Here is a 27,764-nt window from a genome sequence, read left to right on the forward strand (position 1 = left end):
AAAAGTTAACAAAATCAGTAGCATGCAAAGCCACTTTGGTAGAGCATTTCAAAAACAGGGTGTCACCACTGAAAAATCTCCCATTTCCTGTTGCACCACTCTGAAGGAGCGTCTCCACCCCCATCGTTCTACCCAGACACTGAGGTCCAGCATCGAGGGCCTTCTGGCGGGTCCCTTACTGCGAGAAGCCAAGTTACAGGGAACCAGGCAGAGGGCCTTCTTGATAGTGGCACCCTCCCTGTGGAATGCCCTCCCACCAATGGTCAAAGAGAACAACTACTACCAGACTTTTAGAAGACATCTGAAGGCAGCCCTGTTTAGGGAAGCTTTTAATGTTTGATGTATTACAGTATTTTAATATTTTTTTGGAAGCCGCCCAGAGTGGCTGGGGAAGCCCAGTTAGATGGGCGGGGTATAAATAATAATAATAATAATAATAATAATAATAATAATAATAATAATAATATATTATTATTATTATTATTATTATTATTATTATTATTATTATTATTATCATCATCATCATCATCATCATCATCATCATCATTATAACAACAGAGGATTTTTTAGAAATACCTCTAAGGAAGATCTTCATGTGGGAGCAAACAATGCTTGAGATACGTTCAGCAAAGGGGCATAGGTCAGTGGTAGAGAACATGATTAGTGTGCAGAAGGCCTCGGGTTCAGTCTCCTCCATCTCTAGGTAGGGCTGTGATAGACCCCGGAGAGTCATGGCCCTTTGGTGTTGACAGAGCTGAGCTAGACTCTGTATATAAGGCAGATTCCTGTATTCCTTCCTATGGTCCTCTGCAAAGGGCTGTAAGGGTGAAAGCCTGAATGGTGCTCGTCTGAAGATCAGAAGCCAGTGCAGTTGGTTTAAGACTGGCAAAACAAGATGTTCTGTTGTGTTTGTTGCAGAGAAGCTGGCGTTAATGAGAGTGGAATTGGGCTGGAACATTCATTAGAATGCTTAATTCCCTAAAGAAATGTGGGAACCGTCTTCTGCCGAGTCAGACCATTGGTCCACCTGGTTCAGTGTTGTCTGCACTGATTGGCAAGCAGCTCTCCAGGATTTAAGGCAGGGAAGCCCTACCTGGAGAGACCTGGGACTGGACCTGTGAGCCTTGTGCTTGCTCTGCCACCAATCTGTGGTCCTTCCCTGAATCTGAGTTGCTCATATCTTGAAGAAGCCATGGTAGATAAATTTGTTTTGGCAAAGAGGACAAAGCAGGCTTGCTGTCTCCCCACTTTCATTTCCGATTTATGTTAAACCTTTTGTCAATGCCATTTGGGGGATCATTGTAAAACTGTTGTGGTTATAGCATTGGACCCCAAATAGAGATAATATATACATTTGCACATGACTGGAATTATATGTATATATAATGACCATAGTTTAAACAAGAACTTTTAAAGTATCATGCCATTTAATACCCCTTTGAAGACCTCTGATATGTGAAAAAATTGCAGCTGAATTATTTGCCAGTGTTTTGTGCAGTGAAAGAGGACATAAAGTCATAGGAAGAAGCTAAATCTTGCTTCCTAGTTGGGGCATATTGCCACCATTAAAATAAATGTATTACCTAGAAGACTAGACTTTTTATTATTATTCCAAGCCATTCCATTAATATTATGAGATATAAAACAAAGTATGTCAAAAGTTTTTATCAAGGGCTTTATTTGGCATAATAATAATAAAGTTTACTGCTGAGGGCAATGATAATGTATAAACCTATTAAGAAAGGGATCTGGCTGTTCCATGCATACGTTTATAGGTAAAAAAGTAAAGGTAAAGTAAAAGGTTTAGTCCAGTCAAAGGTGACAATGGGATTGCAGTGCTCATCTCGCTTTCAGACAGCTTTCTGGGTCATATGGCCAGCATGACTTAACTGCTTCTGGCACAACGGAACAGCATGACAGAAACCAGAGCGGAAACACCATTTACCTTCCTGCCGCAGCGGTACCTATTTATCTCCTTCCACTGGCATGCTTTCGAACTGCTCGGTTGGCGGGAGCTGGGACAGAGCAACGGGAGCTCACCCTGTTGCAGGGATTCGAACCGCCGACCTTCTGATCGGCAATCCCAAGAGGCTCAGTGGTTTATATTACACTATGGCACAATTAAGAAAATAGTATTAAAGGATCAAAAATGGCTAGGTAATTAATAATAATAATAATAATAATAATAATAATAATAATAGGCTTAACAATCTGAAGAGAGGAGGCAAAATACATAGGGGAAGAAAGCAAAGGTGTTGCCAGACACCAAAGAACTTGGAGTACCGCCCCATGGTACAAATTTGCATAAATTGTGCATACTTTAAGGATGTAAGAAAGAGCCTGCTGGATGGCCCATCTAGTCCAGCACCCTGTTCTCACTGTGGCCGACCAGATGCCTGTGCGAAACCCGCAAGCAGGACCTGAGAGCACCAGAGCATACTTGAGACTATGGGGTCATGCACTGACCATCCAAATATTGTGCGTATTCAGTATTTTTTATTGTTCAGGAGCATCACTTATTGGCCCTGCTCAAGAGGGTAGTAGTTACCCACCAAGGATGTTCTCATACTGATGCTGGCTGTTGCTGTTTGGCTTGGAAGTCTGGTAGTGACAGAGGAATAAATGCACCAGAGAGGGACAAAGCAAATGGAATGAGGATCATAGAAAACAAATGAGATGTGGGGTTCAGGCATTGTGCTAGCCTAACCAACCTCACAGGGTTGCCAGAAGGTTAAATGATGTGTGCTGCCCTGAGCTGCTTGGATGGAGCTATTTGGATGGGTAGATAGACGGTCGGAGTTGTCTGTGCATGTTTTAGATTAAATGTTAAATCTTACATGGTCACCATTGAAGAGTATTGTAGAATGCTGCTGTAGCAACGTAGCGAGTTGATTCTCTGTAGGCTTCAGCAATGTTATGAGACAAGGCTTACCGTATTTTTCGCTCCATAAGACACACTTTTTTCCTCCTAAAAAGTAAGGGGAAATGTGAGTGCGTCTTATGGAGCGAATGGCGCTGCGCAGAGAGGTAGAGCTGTGCAGCACCCCTTCAGCAAAGCACCTCAACTGCGAAGCAGGAGGAGGAACGGAGCCCCGCTTGCTGTCCTGGCTTCTGCCTTAGCCGTGAGCAACCTCTTCATGCGGCTATCCCAGAAGCCAGATCCCTCTTGCTGTTCTGGCTTCTGGAATTCAGAATATTCTTTTTCTTGTTTTCCTCCTCCAAAAACTAGGTGCACCTTATGGTCTGGTGCGTCTTATAGAGCGAAAAATACGGTACTCTGCTGCCACAGCCACCAACAGGCAACCAGCTCCCCACATAGAGGTGTCTCCAATGGGGATACTTCCATGCAGCAGCCACACATAGAAAGTGGCCATCTGTTTTTGCCCTGTGACTAAAAGCATCTGCGCAAGCCAAACAAACAAATAAATGGGTGCCTGAGTGCAGCGGTAATTGGTAGCTCTCTCCAAGGGGTCTCCACCTTTCAGGCATTAAAAAACCAAGTAACAGTTTTGAAATGCTTATTCCAAAGTGACTAATGGCTTGTGGGCAGAATGGGCTTACATTATGCAGATGAGATGAATGTGGATATTGGCAATCCAGAAATGTAATTATACAACTGTGGGGGGTTTTTTAGGAAGAAAATTGAGATGCGCTATTTTCTTCAGTGCGTGTGTGTATCTGTGGATTCCTCCTAATGGCCTGTTGGTTGGGCGTTCATCCTGATTTGCTTGCACAAAACTCCTCTGGAGGCTAAACTGTGTCTGTGTTTGTACAACAATGAGCATTCGTCCTGATTAGGTTGTGCGGCGTTTATACGACTTCCCGTCAATAATCTGCTCATCCCACACTATTCAGTATGTTTGCCGGTCATTATCCTAAAATTCTGCGTGTTGCTGAAGTGGATTTGTTGTGCTGGGGTGACAGAATGCTTTGTTCCACTTAAGTTGTGCAAATCTAAGTTTCTGGTATGTGCTTTAATCCTTCCCACAAAATACAGTCGGGAGGTGACCTTATGTGTGTGTGTGCAATAGACATTCACACCAATGCTCTGATTCACTGTGGTTGGGCAAGCAGCTGTTTCGTTACTCCTCCACTGCCTTCTGAACTATTTTGGGAAAGTTTTATTAACTTTCTTAGGTTAATGTTGTGCAAGCATAGCTGGAGGAGTGTTGTTTTTAACCTTCTCCCCGTCTTGTCCCTTCACATTATGCTAGTGGAGGGACTAAAAGCACTCTATGGAAATAGTAATCAATTCAAAATGAATGTGTGTAAGGGTGGCCCTCCAGGGGTGGAATTATGCAGGCTGGCACCAGTGAGATAGCGTGCAAGCTTGTATTAAATATGACACGAAGGAACAACAACAGTTACATACTCTTTTATGTTAATTGCTCTCATCTATGGATAATTACCATGGTGTGTGTGGCTTTTTTTAATATAAAAAAAATGCAAAATGCCCTGTATCTCATTCATGGGTCATGTTTAAAAACAACAACCCCAAAACAGTGTTCTTTTTGCTTTCAGTACAGCTGAAACTGAAGGCAGCTGAGGCTTCCTGCACCACAAACAGAGGCTGCCTTTAGCATGCCAAAGAAGCTGTTTTCACTGAAAGCAAATCTTCGGCAAGTGATAGTGAAAGAATGGAAAAATAAAGGAAGGGACGGGATGTGGGTGGGGATGAGCAGCGACGGACAAAAATGCAAACTTTTAAACACTCCCCAAATTCATAATACAGGCTTTTTTTGTAGGGGGGTGGGGAAGAGAAGAGTTTTATGGGTTGGCTATATAAATGTAACAAAAACAAATTGTGAGAATCGGGTGGGGGCAAAACATGGTGTATTTATGTTCCGATTCACTGTGCCTGGAAATGAGAGAAAGGAGAGGAAGTTCTGTGATGGTTCAGCACTACAGTTTATGGCACTGTGTCACAACTCAAGGGGTTCGGTGTTCAGAGGAGCACCCCTTCTGCTGCCTTAGCTGGTGCTTGGAGTCTTTGTGCAATGCAATAAAATTATAGACAAGGGAGCCATTGTTGTGCAGGGGTTGGAGTCAGGGCTGGAGTCATCATCAGGCACCCCCATTACCATGGCCCATTGCTATCAGTTGCCCTACAACTACTGCTGGGCGAGTCTGTCCGTTTTGGTCTCTGTCCTTTTCTCACTTTTCCAGTCTCGGGTTCATTTTGCCACCATTCTGCGTCAGTTTGCAATGATAGTGTGAATTTCTCCAGATGTGCCCATCCTTGCAAGCATATATCCCTCATATAATGCAATATTGTATGTAATTTTTCACTAACTAATATATGCAATTTTATCCATGCTTCCCCCTAATGTACACATTTTAATGCAAATTATTTGGTTTGGAGAACTGCGTCACAAAACTGAGAGAAAGTGAGAATTTTGAGCGATGGCTGTGTTTCGGCTGACGTATGGTTTGATGAAGTGTACAGATGAAGGAACCTCACAATAAAACGCAAACCGAATCAAATTTCTCCCACTTCCTGGTCCACCATTTGGAGCAGCACCCATTTATAAACCTCCAGCATTTAAATTTCTCATGATGCCCCTGACCTAGTATAGTTCTGGAATTGTGTGAAATCCTTAGCTGGAGGGGAGCTAGACACAGCTGGTGGTTAAGCTGCTGCCACTGCAGTGCCCTGAAGGGGGCCCACTGGTCAGACCTGGAGACAGGCAGTCTTGTGCTAGGACGGGGGAGTCCTGGGTTCAGTTCCTCACTCAGCTAGGGCTCTGCAAGGCTAATCTATCTCACAGGGTTGTTGTGAGAATGAAACGGGGGTGCCTTGAACTCCTCTGGGAAAATGTGGGATATTAATGATTCTTTAAAAGACCAATGAAACAGATTTGTTTAGGAGAAGAAATATTCGTTAAAGAATGGTTTTGTATTGAGTTTCTTGTACTTCACTTAGAGACAATTGTGATTAAGCGATATATACATTGTTAAAATAATACTGGTGGTGGTGATTATGGGCTAAAATGGAAGTTGGAATGGTTAATTAGAAAGACACCTTTTGACGCAAAGTATAAGGTGCAAAGACAACACACATCCTATCATGAACTCCTTCACTGGGGCAAGAAATGAGTTAACTGTAAATCATAAAGCTGTGAATCATAATCCCAGATACATGAAGCAGTGCTTTTAGCTTGGGGTAATTTGTTTTGACCAGAGAGAGTGGCAAAACATTCAGCTCTTGTGGTGCAGAAAGAAGCTCCAAACTTTCAGTAACAGTAAATTTTCAGCACAAATTTAAGTACAGCTTTTGCCCAAAGGAATATCAATCTGGTTACTTAACAGCTGTACGCGCAGAAGGGGGTGGGAGAGCCTTGTTTACAGTCACATCCTGAACCAATGATCATTGTGCACTGATTGATTCAGTATGGATGTAATAAAGGAGTTTCAGAAGTGGTTGACTCTGTCTCAGAAGTAGATGGAATAGGGAGGTGCCTCCTCTGTGAGTTGAAAGGGCTTAGGATGGTGTGGTTTCATCTCAGAAAGGGTCATGCTCCGGGCAGAGTGTGCTTCTGAACATAAACGCCAATTGAGGAGGATGAATCACAGCAGCAACCTCTGGGAGTGAGCTGCTTTTGCATTCCTGCATCATAGAGCTGTAGAGTTGAAAGGCACCTTGGATATCTCCCTGCTCAATGCAGGTTGCCTCTACAGCTGCCTTCCCCCTCCCCCAACCTGGTGCCCTCCAGATGCTTTGGATTCCAGATCCCATGATCCTTGACTACTGGCCATGCTGGCTAGGACTGGTGGGAGTTGGAGTCCAGCAACATCTGGAAGGCACTGACTTGGCAAAGTCTGATCTACAGCATCCCACTTACAGACCTTCAACTCCTGAGGCAGCCTCTTCCAACAAAGAACAGTTCTTAGCATTTGCAAGTCTGCCCCGTTTTCTGAGTGACAACCCTACAGATATTAGCAGGTGGTTATCATGTCTCATCTTCTCTGAACCAGACTAAACATAATCCAGCTCTTTAAGGTCATTGCTCTTAGGACTTCCAGACCACTCAGCCATCTTGCCATCTCTTCCAGTTTGTTAATGTCCACCTTTAAACAGGGAGCCTCGATAGATAAGATAAGATAAAATAAAGCTTTATTCGCATTAGCCAATGGCTGCAGCAACAGTGAAACATTACAGTATACGCAGAAAAGGAAATTTGATATAAGAGCACAATTTAAAGTCCTGAATCAGCCGTCAGTTAGTGGCCCTTATTCTGATTGCCCCTGCTATGAACCTAGCAACCTTTGCTGTTATCTGCTCACTTTGATCCAATAGAAGAAAGGACATTGTGGCAGTGGTTGAGCGCCCTGGGATGGTTAGTACGAGTGGGGTGATGATCCCGTTCCTCAGGTCTTTGTAGAGAGTACAAGACAGGAGGACGTGTTCCGCTGTTTTGGTGCTACCATCTCCACAGGCGCAAAGACATTTCACAGGTGGGATCTTTTCGAATCGACCCTCAAGTACTGCAGATGGTAAAACATCCATAGGCGCCGACTCCATGGGGCTTGAGGGGGCCCGAGCCCCCTCAAAAATTCGTTTGGGGGGGCTCTGCCCCCCCAATAATCTCCGGCGCCCCTCCAGCAGAGCGCCATCGCCGCCCCTCCTCCAGCCCAAAATGCACAGGGTCGGGCTGCATGCCTCCTGCCCTCCCTCCCGAGCAAAAGCTCCACCCAATTTCCGCTCCGGAGCTGATTAATAGGCGCAGCACGCTCTCCCCTATTGGCTCACGAGGAGGCGGCGCCACTTTATTTGCATATTCATGAGCTTATTTATTATTCATGAGCTTTCCCGGGCCCCCCCCAATATTTTTTATAAGTCCGCGTCCCTGAAAACATCCAGTCTGGCAAGTGTAAAAGCACGTCTGTATTTTGGGATAATAACTTTGTGCAGATATGGGGCCATAGAATCAAAATGGAGAGGTGGAAGATGAACATACCAAGGGCATAATTTCCTTATAGTGGCCAGGTTGTTCTGATGCTCGATATCTTTTAGACATTGACCAGTTAGACTTTTTGCTTTAGTAGGGCCCATAGTGAGTAGGTGTTGTGGGGACAGGCCACAAGAGTGAAGTTTTTCATAGACAGTTTTAAGCCAGGCAATTTTATGGGAGTCTTGAAGTACTAAGGATAGTAAACTGGGGGGGGGGGGGGTAGAGTTTAGGCGGAGCCAGAAGTTAAGAGTTCTTTGCCAAGTCCGTACTTCTACTGAAGGGAGACTTGCCTACAGGGGGGCTGGAACTGGACAAGGTGGGGCTTTGCAGTTAAGAGGCTGAATCTGAGAGGCTTGGGCTCACTATGGATAGTAAGCCATACACCAACAAAACATGCCAGCAGCAGCATGGTGGACTATTTATTTATTATTAAATTTATATCCCACTTTTCCTCCAAGGAGCTCAAGGTGGCATACACGGTTCTCCTTCCTCTCCATTTTACTCTCACAAGCAACCCTGAGAGACTGTGATCCAAGGTTACCTGGCAAGCTTCATTGCCAAGTGGGGATTTGAACCATGGTCTCTAGTGGTCCCAGTCCAGCACTCTAACCACTGCACCACTTTGGATCTCAGTCACACTGGGCACTGTCTGGGTATAGTTATTTTTGAATGTAGTCCAGGCCTACATGATTCATGCTCTTAAAAACTTTTCACTGGCTGTGCTGCTGTGTTGCTCAACGAAACCCATGTGCTGCACAGAAATTTTGGGGGCTGGGAGAAGGTTGAGAGAGCTGGCATCATGGCTGCAGGATGACATGTTTGCCTGCCGTCCTTTTGGCCACCACAAGGCCATCTACTTTGGCTCAGGCTTACATTCCTGATGTGTTTCGGGTAAGTAGTCATTATGGGATTGCAGCTGGCAGGCAGCTGAGCCAGATGGATTTGTCTTGCGTAAGATGCCACTTCAGCCATGCCAGTGGACTGTTTCAGCTGTAGCCGAGCTGCAGAATCAGTGGGCTATAAAAGTTCACATCCATTTACAAATTATGTGCTTATCAACCGTTGCAAAGGCTTCAGATGCCCTTTCTCTGTCTCATTCTGGAATATCTCTTGGAAACTCTACCTTGAACATACTGTTCCCAAATAGAAAGGTAGGCTTGGGAGGTGGACGCCAGTGGTTTCAGGACATATGAATGTTCTCCAGAGTATGAAATAAATGACATGTTCCGTCCACCTTTTTGTTTAAATTTAGGATTTTTTTGTTAATGTGTGGTTTTAATGGCTTAAATAATTTTGTTGGCTTAATCAGTAGAAAGATGAGTTTATAAGTATTTCTAATAAAAATAGTTGAGGTTAGTGGAAATTGAATTGCTGGAGTGGTCCACGGTAAGAAATAGAGTTGCCAGACCTCCATGTCTCCATGTTTGCCTGGCCCCCTCCAAGCAGCAGGTGGAAGGCTTGATTCACTAGGTGGATGAGAGTGCCTTTAATCTTTGTTATTATTATTATTAAGAATGCTGTGCGTGAAGCTTGCAAGCTGCAGCCCAGCAGGATCTGGCTGCAAATGATAGCATAGACAGTCGGTTGGCCAGGGTGGCGGTGGCTCTGCCTTCCTCTACTTCCTTCTCCCGAACCATCTCCAGCGCCTAACCCCATGACGCCACCAGCGGCCACCCTTAAGTCCCAGGTTTGGACCCTGAAATCTCAGGCTCTGAGATGCTCCTGACCTGGCAACCCTAGTTAAGAGTGTAATCTTATGTATGCTTACTAGGGAGGAAACCCCACTGTACATGGTGAGACTTGCCTCTGAGCAAACATGCAGAATATTGGCTATAAAGGCCAGTGTATTAATTCCTACTGCAGGCTGAGATCTGCTTCAGCTTTGATTCATTCTTCCCATCCTGCAATGCAGAGAGGATGGAAGTACATAGGTGGGAAGCAACATCTGAGGAACTCAATCTTCAGGAATTCGGGTGTGAACTGGCCTGATTTGATCTTCCTATACAAAGCAAGGGGTTGAATTTAGACTGCAGTCCTAACCCCACTTCCTAGCAGAGTGATTTCTCTTTGTGGCAATACTAAGTGCTGTCACCTCTTCTTTCTTTCGCTGGCCATAACACCCATTTTGTGCTGGCACCCATTTCACTTTTATCACGATAATGAGCACCAGCGCCTCATTTTTAACCCCAAAAGCACTGCCCTAGGACTGACTTTGGAGTAGACATGGTTACGATTTGTGCTGTATTGGGTTATCTAGTGGTGTTCACACTTTTTGGAAGGTTCCACCAGAATTCTTGGCTCCAGGTATTTTTTAAAAAATGCATTTATATTTAAATGCAACTTCTTGTGCAGTTTTAAAGCCACCACAAATTAATGTGGAAATGGGTCATAAGAGATGTTTGAGTGAGCACATGCGGAGGTGGCATAGACTGTAAAATACACTGATTTCTCTATCCCTTATCTTGATAAGGAGCGACATTCCCCCCCCCCAACCATCACATGTGTTGTTCCTTAACCTTCAAATTGCATGAGGAGAAGCACCAGGGAAGCAGGTCCTATGGTGCTGCAGAAGCATCCGTTTTGCTCCTAAGACATAAAGAGATGAGCAAACAGTAGGCGCTTATTGTTCCCTCTGTGCCTCGATGCACACAGGCAGATGAACGTCAGAGAGGCTGAATCTAAGTACTTTAGAACCGTCGAGGTTTTCCAGTCAATAATCAGAGCTGGATTAGCAGTTGCACATTTGCTTAGCCACAAGTGTGTGTAGAACATCTGTTTCAACATTTCCAGTCGGGAGAGGTTCCTGTTGCACACATATGTGCTGACCAGGTGGGCTTCTCCTCCCGCTGTGCTGAGAGTCAACGTTTAAGAAAACCATTGTTCTGTCTTAAAGGCTTCCTTACAGGAGCACGATCATCTCCACAACAACATCCCTTCATCTCCCCACAGGCACTCCCAGTAGGAATTGTCAAGTTTCGTTACATGTGATTATTCAAGCTGTTGGTAAATTTAAACATTTATACTCCTCTCCCAGTTTCGGTTGTTCCTCAAGAAGCAGAGTTCAGGTGCCAATTGGCACCCCGTGGGTGGTTGCAACTGTTCTTACTTATCTCTTAAAAAAAAAAAATGCAAAATGTTCTCTCACTGCCAGGTTTGTTTTTGTGTTTTTAAAACCATTTAGCAAAAATGGCATGCTTGTATAAACAGTTTTAGAAAGCAATCCCGTTCCCTTGCTGCTGCCATACGGCATAACCCAACCACAGACAAAGGAAGCAGTGAAAGGTGGCAGGATCAGGCTCAATGCCGGCTGGTTCTGGCTGTGAGAGCAGCTTGGGATCCAGTGGATTCCGAGCCGATCCAACCCTGCCCATGCCTGCCCCTTTTAAATGTTCTGTTTTGTTGCTTTCCACCAGGCTCTGCCAGCAGGGATAATGTGTAATATGCTGCTCTGCCCTGTGTTTTTTCTATGGAAATGGGGGTTCCACCTCAAGGAATAACATATTTGCTGCTGTAAGCAGACTCCCTTGTCTGGAGATGAATAACAAGGTGACTCAGAATTCATCTCCTGGCTTTCAACTCAGCCATGTTGGCCTCTGGGTCATGTAAACAAAGCTGAGAATGAAGTGAGTTTAGGATCTATTATCTCGAAATGTTCTCATGTAAACAAGCTAATGCACCCTCTGTACTCCCAAAGACCACACAATCCCTGATTGTGACTGGTTGGGCCTTCAAATGTTTCCTCTCTCTCCACAATTGGGCACATAGATTTTGTGTCTCAGAATATTTGCCATGTTCTTTGTTCTGGATAAGTTTGTCATAGTGACAGAACACTTGGACACTATGACACAATTTGCTTAGCTAAAACAATGCCATAGTTTTCCTTTATTTTTTTAAAAAAGTGTTTGAATTTGGTGTTATATTTGCTGGTAATTTATTTACCTGGCTCATTAAAAGTAAAAAAAAAAAAAATGTTCTGAATTGTCTGGCACCCCTGTACTTGCAGAATTCCCCCCCCCCCCAGTGGTTCTTTGTTTTTGTACCCTTGGACCAAATAAAATATAGTGAATGACACACATAATTGGATGAAGGCGCTGATCTTGATTGGCATAGCGGTCCTGGGGGAGGGAGTGTTTAACCCCTTCCCCTGTGCTCTTTCACCACACTATCTAAAATATATACGTCTCCATCCACCTGACTTGTTGATAGTTCTGTAGCAGAAATGAAGATACAGAGAAATACATGTCTCTGCATGTTCTTCCCACTTTGAGGCTAATAGCAGCTTTTGGAGCAGGGTTAGACCAGGAAGATGGCCAGAGGGAAAGTGTTAAGGGCTTCCCTAGCACTACAGCTCCAACCAAAGTTAGAGGCCCTCCCACAAGCTGATTTAATATGTTGTGTGCATGTTCAAATATACAAACATGTGCTTCTATTCTTCTGCTTAGTGTATGTGTGGGGTTTGTGTCAGCGTTACTTGTATGGGTTCTCTTACTATTCACTTGAGGTTGGGGGTGGCCTAGGGGGTGGTTGGTTGTCTTTGATTGGCTGTAGTGAGATTAGTTTTTGTGTGTGAGTGGGGGTGTGTGTGTTTGGATCAGGTTAGCCAGATTTATTCGTATGCTGTCAGCAGATTCTTGTTGCTGTCTTGTTGGGATGTGTATGAGATAAAGGGGAACCATACTGGGGTGAAGGTGTCCTCTTCTATTTGTCCCTGTGTCAGTTTCAGTTTCTTGGTTAGTTTTTCTAATAAGGCTATTTCCCATACTAGTTGATACCATTGGTCCATGCTTACTCCCGACAGGTCTCTCCAGTGTCTGGCTATTGTGATATACAAATAATCTGTTTTCATTTATTTAATCAGTTTCTCCATGATGTCTATGAAGTTAATCGAAGCACAACCAAACATTGTTTGTGGAATGGTACTTGTTTACCTTTGGCCTGAGCATTTCTTACTAATTCTGTCATTTTGGCTAGTGCAAGGTACCTGCACAACTTTAAAATTGCCATTCATTTTTATTGGTATTAACTCATTTCCCAGTATTCCGCTATTAACATTACAGCTGATGTCACATCAAGAAACACTTTTATTTTCATTTGGGATGTTAGAATGCCAAAACAGATTACTTCAGGTTACTTATTAATTGTGTGTCTTAGCATTTATTTATTTTTGGTTCCTCATAGCTCATTTTGTGTGTTTGTGTTTTACTTTGGGGACATGTTCATCACATGTTGAAAGTCAGTCTCATGAAGTTCTTTTATTGGATAGCACATGGTGAATTTTAAGTTTTCCCCATTGTTTTCCCATTTTTTTTCCAGTCCAGTAGTAATATGTGTGGTTTTGATAATATCTTTGTACTATTTAATAATAGTTATTTTCTGAATCTGATGTCTTTGTGTCAAGTCTGTTTTCATCTAACTGGTAATCTAATTTTTTGCTTTCTTTTGTATTTTTTAACCTTTGTATTTTTTTTCAGTCTAGTAGTAATCTGCGTGGTTTTGATAATATATTTAATAATAGGTCTTTTCTGAATCTGATGTTTTTGTGTCAAGTTTGTTTTCATCTAACTGGTAATCTAATTTTTTGCTTTCCTTTTATTTTTTAACCTTTCTTGTATTTTTACAGTTCTCTTTCTCTACATGTGGAGTAATTTCTTATTTGATAATATGAAAAGAACAACAACAACAAAAATTAAGTGAAGGAAAGCAAACAAACTTAGCAGATAATAACAGTAATTATATGGAAATGTGATAATGAATAAAATGTTTCATCCACTAAGATTGTTATTATTTGCAGCTTCCCATGGAAACTGGAGGACATCCTTTTTGCCTTTTGCCCCTTTCTTGTCTAACTGTGTTTAAGTCTCCCCAAAACCCTGCCCCCTTACAGGATATCACTTCTACAGATGTGCAATGATGAAAAGCAGCAACAACCCCTCAACTCAGTTCTTCACTATCACAAGACCAGAGTTTTCAAAGTGCCCACAGCTATCTCTTTCAAAGGCTATAGACTGACGGGGGGTGGACCTGACAAAGGGGGGAGGAGTTGAATTGCAAGGACATTTTTTCACTTGAACCTTAAGACTGTGCTCCAGGATTCAAAAGATACATACGTAAAAGATCACAATTGTGTCAAGATATGTAACAGATATTTAATTATTATTTTTTGTATTATGTGTTATTATGTAAGAATGTTGAAATGTGTCTGACAGTGTGATTTCCACAAAGGGGGGCAATTTTTTTTTCTGTGTGTAACTGTTTTTATGTTTAATGTCTTATTGCTTACACACCAATGGAGAATTCTCATGCATTTTATACTTTCTAATAGCTCACACTATTGTGTAGTCCAATGTTTAGATCAATTTATAACCACATTGTTCCACCTGGCACTCTGCCAACTTTCCCTATCCATTTTAATATGTGTTAAACCTCTTTTTGCCAATGACAAACTTCTGGATCCATAAAACACCAGGTACATGAAGGTGGATATGCTTTGGTTTAGCAGGAATGATTCCTTATAGACTTAAATTGACTTATTTGGACAACTGCCCTTGTTAAGAATGGTTTTCTTTTAACAGATTGGTTTGAAGAGTTGAGAACCATGGGGCAAGATAAATTCAAATTGGACTCAGTTTGAATTGGGCAAGTGTATCCAGGCTGCAATTAGCTTTTTGGTCCTTTAAGTGCAAGTGAGCAACTTCTCATGAGCCCAAGACCACAGCCTATAATAAAATCCCATAGCTAAAGGCCAAGGCGAAGACCTCTCCCTCACGAGATGCCCAAAACCTGTGCCAGCTATGGTGAATGCCAGGCGACATGGTTAAATGAAAGCCCTGAGGGGATTCAACAGACAAGATGTGTTGCTGTAGCACTATGTCAGTGTGAGACCACAGAAGAGCTACCTTGACACCTGAGAACACAAAAATGGCGGGGGGGAAGCAAACTGCACTTTTCAGTCATTAGTGGACCTTACCTTCCTGCTAGGTGTAAAGCATAGAACACTATTGAGTAAATGGTCTCTCCCAAAGTGTTAGAATGCCACAAGTAATTTAGTAGCAAAACGCAACATGTGTTATATATTCATACAAAGACATCCATTTACAACATACGATGTTATTATTTGTGGGGCAAAAATTTTTAAGAAAAATTCTAGCCCCAGAGGGGGGAAATTGTGATAGGAATTTTATGGTTTTAGATATATAGTAATGTTCATAACTGCACATACATAGATCAGTACAGGAAGGCAAACCTGGAACCATTTTGATTCCTAAACTGACCAAATCCCTTCTCTGCAAGGTTAAAAATGGAAAAGCCTCCCCATTGTCTCTTCCTTTAATCTGTGTTTGAATAAGGTGTGAGCCTGTGACCTGGCCCAGGAAATAAGTATTTTAGCATTACAAAAGAATGGCCAGGCTCCCCAGAAAATCCAATCAAGGAACCTGCCAGACAGGAGATAAACAAGGAGAAGAGAAAAACAACATTTAAATTTCTGTGATGTAGGTGGGATGTATCTGAGGGGTGGTCTTAGGTCACACCCCTTCTGTGATGTATGCATAATGTTTCTGGGGGTGGTCCTGATCTAGAGAAGGGGAATTTCAAAAGTCTTTATAAGGCCTGGCAGGCCATTGTTCTGGGTCCTCTTCCTCTCCTGCGTGTGAGGGGGGTACCCTGTTGCAACAGATCAATAAAGATCAAGCTTACTAGCTGCTTTGCTTCTCAATATTCTCTGGTTGGCCTCTGTTATTTTCTCCTACCAATAGGGAACCTATGTAAGGACTCTATATGGGCTCTTGGATACCCCATAAGGGAAAAGGGCATATTTTTATTTACAACACTATGATGCGTCTGGCTGCTGAGAGTAGGTGGGTTATGAGCTCTTTATGGTGTGGGTGGGCATTATTATCTTGGAAGATGTTTAGTAGGGTTTAGTAGGGGTGACTTCTAATGCTTGCTTAGTTAGAAGCATAACCACCCACCCCCACCCCACTTACCATTTCCCCCTCCCCCTCTTTCCCCCTATTTTCTTCCTAACCCAACACTGTATGTAACACTAATGTCTCACAACAAATGAAACTGATCTGTAGAAAACAGAGACTTGAAAAAGAGACAACGCATGTATTTTTGTAAACTTAAGAAATCATACACACACACACACACACACACACACACATCTATTTATCTAGCTATACACACATATATGATAATGGACCATACGTGATGTGGCCCTCTAGAGTAAAAAAGGAATTTTATTGCTCCTTAAATCATAAATCACCCTCCACTCCACCCTAGTGACTCTTGTGCTGTTTAAGATACATATTCATGAGTGTACGAAGAAGAAAACTTTATTATTAACTGAGCCCAGAACGTAATAGAGTACCTTGTTTGCTCTCCCGCTTCCCCTTTTGCAGGTATCAAATTTTGAGCTCCATTGATTAGATTCTGAGCCCAAGGACAGGGCTTGCTTTAAAATAAATAAAAATAGAAGAACATCTAATAGTTTAGGTGCTTACTTAATGTGCAGTGAGCAATTGGGTTGCCACCCAAACCCACTTTTGCATGGGCTAAGCTCAAGATGGGCAGCATCGCATCCATGAAAATGAACCACGTGATTCAGCATCTTCTTGTTGCGTGTTGTGTCCTGTGCCATGTCCATCCTGGATGAATGGTTATAGCAATATTTCATGGGGCAGCACTGAACTGCGTGGCCCATTCTTTAACAATGCAGTGCTGTGTGTGGAGCACAAAATGATGACATTGAAGGTGGAGAAAAGGAACAGCCTAGTCCTGCTGTCACACTAAAGAACCACCATGCCTCCATCTCTGTGTGTCGTCTCTGTTTAATACTTCTGAGCTAGTGGAAAAGTACTGAGATCTTCAAAGCCATCCTCGCTATGTTTCCTAAAGTCCTTACTCGGACAAGTTTAACTCGACAACAAGGAAACTCCTGTGCAATTTCAAAATCTGCCTGTTCCTTACGGTTGCAACCTATGCTCTAAAAGTAACTGATGCCATAACCATGGTGCCAATTGCCCATGACGTATTTCTGTTTGTTTTCCCCTACTGGCACACAGTCCTTGGGGCTTTTAGCACTTTAAAATACCCAAGCTCTGCAATAGGTCACGGTTGGCCAAAGTTGCTGAGACCATGAGCAGCTTATCAGCCTCTTCATATGTCCAAGAAGCAGATTAAAGCCTCCACCGCTGTCATTTCTTGTTCCTCAACAACCCTCCATTACTTCCCTTGTGCTGCGAACCCTTCTCCCTCCCCCTCTTCACAGGCTAGTGGAAGCGGAAACAAGTGAGTTTGAAGTCTGCGGTGCATCCAGGAAATTAATGGAGATATTTGCAGAGAAGGGAGAATTAGAACAGGCCAGCAAATACGAAGTGCTCAGGGTTGAATCTCATTTCTGCGGACTTAATGTTATTCCCCAACTGGCCTATTCCTCACAGCCCCCGAGGCCTTGACAGCCATCCAGAACGGTGCCCTGTCCTCCCACTTTGGACTATGTGTGTCAAGCCGGAAGGCAAAGAGGGAGAAGACCTGGTTTCAGTATTAGAGCATTCAAAACTAGTTAATAGGAATTAATTAAATTCAGGATATTGCAGGGCAAGATAGACAGAGCTGGAGGGCTCCCGATAAAGTAATTAAAATGGTGGGTGACGCTTGAGTGGTTTGTATGTATTATCAGAACCGTGAGATTGAATTACAGCCAGTCACCAGCTCATGCATTATTTATACTGCTGTATCAAAATATTTTTTTTAAAGAAGAAAAACAATAAAGCAAGTTTAATTCTATAAATGATACGAAACATTTCTGAGTGCCAGCCTTGAAGCGCTCTCGCTCTCGCTCTCTCTCAATCTCTTTCCCCCTCCATTGGCCTTGATGCACTGGGAGCTAGCCTGCCTTGTTTCTAGAGCGGCGTGCAAACGTTCAGTTGAATTCCCCACCCATTTATAGGCGAATAAATAGTGGGGAGGAGGGAGGGTTCCACTGACTTTCTCTAGGGGTGGCAGAAAGAGGCTTCCAACAGATTGGCAGGAATGTGGCTCACCATTAGCAGTGGCAGTAGTTCAGCTTCCTTCTCCCATGTTCCCCGCTGCCCACATTAATTTATTATTATTATTATTATTTTGCTGCAGCAGCTGTGTTGGCAACCTGGCCACCATTTTGCAGCCTCTACAGTGTCCCAGACAGAGTGCCGTTCTGGGGCATGTTGGCCAGTTTGGAAATGGTGGCCACCAGGCACACAAAAAAGAAGAGGATTATTTGGAGCAAATTATGCTCCAAATTGTACTGCCATTGTCTCTGCATCTTGTCTCCTACTAACAATCTTACTCTAAACCCTTGCCAAGATATGTTTTGAGAAGGATGGAAACCAGCAGGGTATTTTCCTGGTCTCAGCACCCTTTCTGAGCTTTTTAGTCTGGAAAGTCCCCTAACTTTGCCAAGAGTTCTCTGTACAAGTTTTGAACAATGCAAACAATTACAAGGTGAGTCATGGTTAGCTTGCTTAATTTGTACATGTAGCCCTGGTTCGTATTTAAGGCTCCATGCATGCAATTGGAGTATGCGCGTTCATGCCTGAGGCCTACTCTTTCACCGCATTGCATATACAACGTACATGATTTAGCATCAGGATTCTTGCTTTCCCTTATGTTTTTCATGTTAAGATCTGTGTACTGGCACTCTAAAGCTTGACCTGCATATAGTTTGCACAAAGAATCTGATCTGGCCTGGCCTGGCCCCTCTGCTATGCCAGGGCGAAAGCACAGTGAAGGAAGCTAGTGACATCCACAGTCTAGTTTCCATGGAGACAGCACCACACATGCTGATATTTTGGGACTGGGCTCTTGACCCTTCAGCCATTCTCCTCCTGGAACATGAGGCTACTCCTCAGAATACTTGCAGACTGTGTGTGTTTGAGTGTACATCAATTGTGCATTTGGGCGTAGGCGAGGGAGGGAAGCAACACTGGTGTGTCTGCTGCTTAAACAATGACCAAGGCTTATTCAGTGCAGAATACTGATACACGCCACCCCGAATCTCCACAGCAGGGCAAGTTGGCAGGGAGTTCCAATCGCTTACCCAGGGTCTGCGTTTCCTTTGCAAATGAGCCACAGCGGAGACTGTGGTGTCTTTATGATATACGGCTTATTTACACATATGTACAACCTGAGCTTACCACGGAGGGGTTCAAAGCATTACACTCCAAGAGGGTTCTGTTTCTCTCACTCCTGCAGCCTTGGACTCAAACTGTCTGCCTACGTTGTACCCTGACCACCCACTTCTCAACTTGCTGCTACTTAACAGATGGAGTCCTTTTTCCCCTCAGTCACATCACAGCCAACTGATAATCCTAAAACTTCCTTCTAACAAAAACTCTGGCATTGTTTTCTGACTAGCGATCTCAGAGCTTGGGGAGGGGTGCTGCTCTCCCCCCCCCCCATTTGCTGGCTGGCACAGAGTCTTTGCTCTGTGCTTTGCTTCCTTTGTCCTCTTTTAATAGTCCGTCTCCCCAGGTGATTACTAGACATGGGAAGCTGGTTTGACCTGTATTTTAACATGCAAAGTCCAGCATCTAGCAGCCCATATTAATACTCCAAGCACTGGCTGAATTCTAACACTTACTTACATCCAGGAATTACCCACTAAGTCATAACAATATTATTCAGAAGCTTAGGAGCAGCTCTGGAAGCTGCCTTGAACCAAACCATTGGTCCATCTTTCTCTGCTTTGCAGGGTTAGTCAGGAGACATTCTCAGCCCTAGCTGCAGATGCCAGAGGTTGAACGTGAGACCTCTTGCACGCAAAACAGGTGCTCTACCAATGACCTTTCTGCCATACTCATCAGCTGTAGGTCTGACAGTGAAGACTGGCTATGCCCAGCACCAAAGGGGTCTGAGAAAACTTCTCATTGCTCAAGCCAATGAGCAAGCATGACCTCTTAGTCTATTTATGGGTTAGGCTCTGAGAGTTCCATCTGATCTGTTGGTGTACAAGGGCTTGCTTGCTGGTCTTATAGGTCTCCCTGGTCTTCTTGCTTCGGCAAGAGCTGGGTGACGGTGCGCAGGTTGCCTTCTCTGCAGTTCCTGCAGGTCACAAGCTCATAGACCCAGAGTGGTCTTGGTGCTCAGTGTGTGAAAGAGGGAAAGAAGTGGGATTATTTCATTCTAAATCAGACCAGACTCAATTTACACCCATGGCAAAGAAGCGGCTTGGCTGGGCAGCCCACCCCACCCCACGTATTGGCCTTAGCATGCCCACCTCCACCACTTCACCAGTGTGCATCTAACTCAGCACAAATACTGGTCCCAAATGAGCTGCAGGGCGTTATGCTTATTCACCTTGGCTGAGCCGCTTAACTCTCATTCCCATACAGTGCTCATGCAGCTGTAAAATTCGAACAGCGGCTTCCCTCCTGCAGTGAAGCTTGGCTCATCTTCAGGTATGTTATTCAGGATCGTCCTGATGAAAAGCAATGAAGAAATGGGTCCCTTATTGTGACATAGCCCTATGGGTGTATTTGTGTAAACAGCTCTGTGTGTGCAAACTTAAGCTGCATGTGTTATTGGTAACAAGGTTATAAAACAGGCAGGGCCAGTGTTTTCCAACTTGGTTTGGGTTTCAGCTTTGCTGGGATCACTGCTGTTTGGCTCCTGTGGGCCCAGTGACCTCAGGCTGGAACTGAAGTGGCTGAAAGGGAGCATGCATGAGTCAAGCAGGTGGAAATCGTTGAGTGGCGATAATGGTTAGAAACGTAGCCAGAAGGATAATGTAGCTCAAGAGATGGAGAGGAATGCTTATAGTACCCATTTTAAACAGTCATGGTTTCCCCCAAAGAAACGTGGGAACTATAGTTTCTAAAAGGTGCTGAGAATTGTTAGGAGACACCCCTATTCTCCTCACAGAGCTATAATTCCCATAACTCATTGGGAAAAGGGATTGATTGATAAACCAGCCTGGAAATTGTAACTCTGTGATGGAAATAGGAGAATAACCTCCCATTCTAAAATAGCAGGCAGTATCATTTTAAATGAACAACGCATGGAGAATCAAACTGGTGTAATGTGTTACTAATGCAAACTTCCTGCCTCTAATGAAATTGCCAAAAATGCTTCAACGAGCCAATGAAGATGTAATAATTACTATGCTGAGGTTGGACCACCAGTTCATTGAAGTCAGCATTTTGGCTGTTAACACTGACCGGCCAGCTGCCTCTGGGAGGTTCAGAAGCAGGGCACAGTTGTGATAGCCCTCCTGTTGCTAATTCCCAACATCTGGCAATCTGCATATGGGAGCCTTGAAAACAAGAGGTTTTGCTTTTTGTGTCTCAGTGACTGTTTACCAGAGATAAGCCCATCCTCCATAGTGCTGCTCTCTGTTCAGGAGTGCAAATTCACCTCATCATCTAACATTCAGTGCATTTACACTAAATGTGCAGTTCTTGTGGCGATAAGTTCTGCAGGTGGGTTATGATTAAGTGTTTCTCTGTGTACGTATACCTAGTGCAAGCACTTTCACCTTTATCGGTTTCCACATGTAAGAAGCAGCTAACCCAGCTTTTGTTCTAAACAAACGCTTTACGCCTTCATTTTTATTTTACTTCCCCTCCAGCCCAACTTAATTGCATGTGTAATGTTCTGCGGATAGCAACGGAATTGATTTATGACGGCTGCCCAAAGTCCAACTTGGCAAAGTAGCAAAGGTAACTAGTTAATTAGTAGACAGGCTCCTGGGTTGCCCAGGTGCAGCTAAAGACAGCCTCCCATTTCATCCATTTAATGGTTGCAAGTGAACCAGGCTCTGCATAATGTGTGTGGTTTTTAAGTTGCTCTGATAAACAGGCTGTGGGCTTTTGGTTCACACTTCCAGCATCTTGTCCTTGTTAAAACATAAGCAGTTTAAGATCTTGTCCTTTTTCTGCAGTCAATTACAGGGCTATTTCCCATTGGTTTTTCTCTCCACCCCCACCCCTCTCTTTTCTTTCCAAAACAAAGTCTTGTGGTTGTTCCCTGCTTCGTCTCCTTGGAAAGAATAGACTCTTCCAAGTTGGTATCATCTGTGCATTTTAATACGTGTTCTTAATTCACTGGCTCATGCGCAATCTGGTATGTTGCACAGTTTGTGACTGGATGACATGACAAGGGACGGGTATTTAGTGACTAATTTCTAGAGGGAGGAGAAACTGAAGGTTTGTCATGTGGAAAAGTACTTTAGCCTATTGAAGCAATGTTGTTTAGAGAATCAAGTAGAGCAAGAATGGCCCACGCTGCATGTGAGCCGCGAGACTGAAGAGCTTTCTTAACACACAAGAACCTTTTCCAAGAAGGATATATTATATACATATTTTAAAAATCTCATTCTAGACCGAATCTTTAAAATTTGGAAAGCAAAAAAAGAGCAGTAGCATGTGGAATGCAGACTAACCATCTCATTGCTCTGCCAGTAGAGCTAATTAAATTAATGTAAGTGACTTTTATTATTTGGAAAGGAGGAAACTTTGGAGTGACAAACATCAATATTTGTCTTGAAATGTTGCCTGCATGCTTTTTTCTTTTAATATTGGTTTATCAGCATCTAATAACTGAAGGATTTGTGAGATAATAGCTAAGCATGGTTTAAAAGATTTGTGTCTGAGGGGAATATTTGGAGGCGAGAGTTCCTTTTGTGGACTTGGGAGATAATAAAAAATAATGTACTGCTGCCTTTTTAAGGCAATAAGAGAGGTGGGGTGCTCTTCTGTGTCTTGCAATTTACAGATTACTTGAATTTTGATATGAAATGAAGTTGTTTCAATATGATGATAAATTGTGGTGATTTGCTTTCCTGGTGGGATATTCAGTGCAGCAGGGGCACTCAATTTATTTGTGTTAAAGAATGTATGTAAGAGCAGCACCTGACCCAAATATGCAGATGTAGGAGTTGGTTAGGGATGCAGGCATACACTGTTTTTAAAAAGCAATGGAATAATAAAATTAAAATGTAAGCTACTGTTAATAAAATGCCTCTGTGTGTGTGCGCGTGCGCGCGTGTGCATGTGTGTATCATATAGAATATAAATAGGGAGGCCACTTGTACTAAATGCCCAAAGAGGTTCAACAGGAAGAGCTACATGACATAGGCAGTTAGAAGTGCGTAAAAGGAAGCACCCTCTGCATGTGATTGGGCTGCAGATTTGCTGGTCATCTGGCTAGCGTCATTTCACACAAGATGAAATTCTTAGGAGAAACACACTTCTTCATTGGAAGCAGTCGGAAACACCCACATACTCCTCTGCTTGTTTCTTAGACTGGGAAGCTGGGATCAGCCATAACTTCATAGCAGGCGCACTTCCCAGAAGTCCCTTCTGTTGTCTTGGGTGAATCAGGAGAGCAGCCATGTTCTGTTGTAGCTCAGTGGTAGAGCATCTATTGGTACAATCCAGCCAAACCACTGGAGCCTGTCTTCGCATGCAGGGGAAGTCTCCTACTCAGTGGCGTAGCGTGGGTTGTTAGCACCCGGGGCAAGGCAAGTAATTTGCGGCCCCTAACCCGTGGATTTGCGCCCCCTAACCCTAACCCCCAGATGTTGCGCCCGGTGTGGCCGGGCCCCCCTGCACCCCCCATGCTACGCCACTGCTGCTACTCACCAAGGGTTTGAGACCTATAGGTTACCCTCACCTGGTTTAGCCACCCAGTCGAAGCTGTTCCCAGGATGTGGCTGCCGCTGTCGCATGCTGACAGCTTCTAGAAGCTGCAGGTGAAAGCTGAATGCAGAGTGGGAACCAAAGGTGGATAAACTACCCCAAAGGAGCATGGTGTGTACCCCACCAGAGGTACTCCTCCTTCTCCTCATCTAACATCCCATACTCCACCCCATGCACCCATGAAGCAGCACATAGAGTGGCCAGATTCAGACCTCACTCTAAACCATAGTTTATAATGGCAAAAATGAGCCAGTGAGCCATTCCCCTTCTTCCTGTGGCACAGCAGTGAGGAAGAGTTCAGAATCCTTTCCTTCTAGTTTAGAAGGAATAAATAAGCTGCAGCTTATTGTGTCATCTGTACATGACAAACGGGGGTTAATCTTAACTACGGTTTGCTTGAAACAATGCAACTTCAAACCATTGTGCTGTGAAGTTAGGTTGTTTAAACTATGCTTAACATTAACAATGTTAACATTAACATTAACAATGTTTGGAAGACACACTAAACTGTGGTTAATTGAAAATAGAAATGAAATCTTTCGTTCTCCTTATGGTTGGGCCAGAAGGGAGCTGGGGAGGGGAAAGCACATAAGGCAATTTGTAGTTTCAGTGGGAAACCGAAGGCTTACATTACATAATGTGTGAAAAGACTATAAGTTATAGACGTGTGTGTGTGTGTGTGTGTGTGTGTGTGTGTGTGTGTGTGTGTGTGTGTGTCTTGGTAGACTGATTTGTTTTGCTTTTCCACTTTTTTTTAATCTCCTGCACCTCCTGCCACGCCTTATTTTCCTACTTACTTTTTGAAGTTGCTTGGCTACTTGCCTTCCCCTTCTTCTGGTGCCTAAGGATACAAACCCTCTCTTTGACCTCTGGTCACAAAAAAGAGGCCTCTGCAAACTCCCAGCTGTGGAGATGGATGTAATAGGAGCCGGTGTTATGTATATCCTGGCTTGGGAATTGACAAAACAATGAAAAAAAAACTCGTAGGTGGGGAAGGGAGAGAACTCAGCCCTTTGTTTTGGTAGCAATGCAGAGCACCTTGTGAAGGCTACTCAGTGGGTAACATCCTCTGCCTTTGCCTAAATTGTGGAAAGATGGTCTTTCCTAGTTAAGGTCACCATCCAACACATGGCACCTCCTAAGTTCCATGGCTGTCAGAGGCATTTGAGCTCAGTGTAATTGTGCAGATGCTTTGAAGGTCATACCAGACAAATTCAGAGGGGCACCATGTTTGCAGGATGTGCAAACTATACCTCTTATTTTGGTGGTGGCTGTTGCACCAGAGGAACAGCTGTAGGGCAGTCAGTGTCCACTTTTACACCCCATAAAGAAGTGCCATTCTACCCATATAACCTTCAACGTAACCACATGGGGTGTATCTGGCTGCTGTTTATCTTGCTGGGAAGGTTTAATGGGCAAAGATTTTGACCACATGTCTAGATGCAGGTCACCCCCAACTTAACTGGCCTTTTCATACGAAGCCTTGTTCCAAACATGGATCATTTTATGATGTCATATCTGGGATTCACCTTTAGATTCACCATTTGCTTCATTTTTCTACATTGCAAAGGAGGAGCACAAATCCCTCCCCCTCCTTCTACCTCCACTTGTTCATACGTCTTGTCTCTCAAAACTGTAGCAGATGGTGCCAAAAGTTGCTTCATGTGTGCATTTTGTTTAGGTAGAACGCCCCAAAATGGTTATCCGAAATCAGAATAATGTTGATATAATCAGTGCTGCCCCTCCCTCCAAGAATACAGTGGTACCTTGGGTTAAGTACTTAATTCATTCTGGAGGTTCGTTCTTGAAACTGTTCTTAACCTGAAGCACCACTTTAGCTAATGGGGCCTCCTGCTGCTGCCGCGCCGCCAGAGCACGATTTCTGTTCTCATTCTGAAGCAAAGTTCTTAACCTGAGGTAATATTTTTGGGTTAGCGGAGTCTGTAACCTGAAGCGTATGTAACCTGAAGCACTATAATAAGTTCCGGAACTCACGATGAAGTAGTTAAAGTAAGTTGCTGGCCCGCAATGGTGCCCATCTGAGAGGTACCAGAACCACACTCCGGCTAGGAAAAAAAGCACTGGGAATAATTATGAATTAGTGTGTGTGTATACAAATAATGATATCTCATCTGGGGAAGGCTCTTTAGTATTGTTGAATATTGTATGTTATTCTGCCTATACCTCTAGAGTTAGATAAAGTATAGGTAAGGATTTTCACTTTCAAAATTTTATTTTTAATTTTGTGTCACTGCATCCTTGCCTAGGATAACCCAGAAGCGTGCCTCTTAAGTGGATTTCTTTGTGTTACAGATGCAGAGAGAAATCTTCCCGAATTCTTCTCGGCCAGGATCCACTGCGCATCCCCCTCATGCACTGCCAATCTCTCCACCGGCTACGCCAGTGCCCCACTCCATGCCTCCTTCCCCATCCAGGATCCCCTATGGCACTGCCAGGCCAGTCGGCGGCCCTGGCAATGCCACCATTCCCAGGGACAGGCTCTCAAACATGCCAGCCTCGAGATCCATCTCACCGAGCCCCAGTGCCATTTTGGAAAGAAGGGATGTGAAGCCCGACGAGGACATGGGCAGCAAAACTCTTACTCTTTTTCGGAACGAGGGGCTGTACGCCGACCCTTACTTGTACCACGAGGGCAGGATGAGCATCGCAGGTTCACATGCGGGGCACCCTCTGGACGTTCCTGACCACATCATTGCTTACCATCGTAGCACCATGAGGTCTTCAAGCACTTACTGTAACCCTCCTATGCAGCCTGAGATCATGGAGCAGTCGCTGTACCGGCAAAAATCAAGGAAGTACCCTGACAGCCACTTGCCGACTCTGGGCTCCAAAACTCCTCCTGCCTCCCCTCACAGAGTAGCTGATGTTCGGATGGTAGACCTTCACGCCCATCACAACTCCCAAGTGTCTCCTCACACCATTCACCTTGAGAGGTCGTCTCCAGGTCGCCAGTCCCTTAAGAAAGACCCAGGGACACCTGTGTTCGTAGAAGCAAAACCACGAAATGTCATGGGCTTACCCGGCATGGCTGAGGTAGTCCCTTCGGTACCTGACAAGAAAGCTTTTGGCTATGGATCAGCAGTGATACCCAAAGAGAACGAGACCAGGTAAGGCAGAGCAAGATGATATGGCTTTTGTCTGGATGAGTGTGTGTCATGTGACAGCTGAAGGACAGGTAAGATTTGAGTCTCTCCCGCGTCCTTCGTCACTGTGGCCTCTTAGTCTTGTGTGGCAGCTTCAAAAGACCCAAATGAGAAATGGGAGCCCTTCCTCTGTGGCCCATATTTGCTCATCCTGCCTATTGACAATCTATAGGGGTGCATTCAATGGATGCGTCTTGTCCACTTCTAGGGAAAACCCTTGGCAGTTTTTCAACTCTATGCGTCCTTTGTCCTTGACGTGCTTACATATGGCTATGTAATATAGAGGAGATACACTTGTAACCCTGTTTACCGGGTTGGATTCTGACTTAGAATAGACCCACTGAAGTCAGTGGGACTGAAGTTATTTGATGATTAACTTAAGTGCCATAGATTTTGATGGGTTCACTACTACTACTATTATTGCTACTACTACTACTACTTCATTTATAGTCCGCCCATCTGGCTGGGTTTCCCCAGCCACTCTGGGCAGCTCCCAACAAAATATTAAACAGAATAAAACTTCAAACATTAAAAACTTCCCTAAACATGGGAACTAAGTATGACTAAGTCTGGATCCATCCTATTATCTTGTTAAGTAAATAATATGTTGTTTATTGTGCACAAGCTTGTGCCTTTCTTAGTGCTAAAAGCAAATAAATAAAAGGAAGGAGAGAGAGAGAGAGAACAAGCTGTACTTAGAAATATATGAGTTATACTAATAGGGTACAAACTTGATAAAACCAGCAGGTCCTGCCCTCTGACCAGTAGCCCTGGTGGCAGGCAGTAGGGATCTGCATTGCTCCCAGTTTGACCATCAGGGTGACTGCCACTTTCCTTGCCTAGTAGCTAATTCCATATTTCTTACATCATGAATAAGAATTTATTGTGCCGGTAATGATTATATGAGGTAGAGATAATTGCTTTTGAGCTGTAAACACATCATGCATTTAATCTAGAAACAGCCATCA

General features: G+C 43.8%; 1 protein-coding gene across 1 annotated transcript in view; it reads left to right on the plus strand.

Moving 5' to 3' along the window:
* KIAA1217 overlaps positions 1-27,764 on the plus strand; it is a 375,624-nt gene that overhangs the window by 310,938 nt on the left and 36,922 nt on the right. The window contains 1 exon segment of the mRNA XM_081163126.1: positions 25,946-26,760. Within this exon segment, the coding sequence (XP_081019252.1) occupies positions 25,946-26,760 (815 nt within the window).

Source organism: Podarcis bocagei, assembly GCF_964188305.1.
Source record: "Podarcis bocagei genome assembly, chromosome: 12".
NCBI lineage: Eukaryota > Metazoa > Chordata > Lepidosauria > Squamata > Lacertidae > Podarcis > Podarcis bocagei.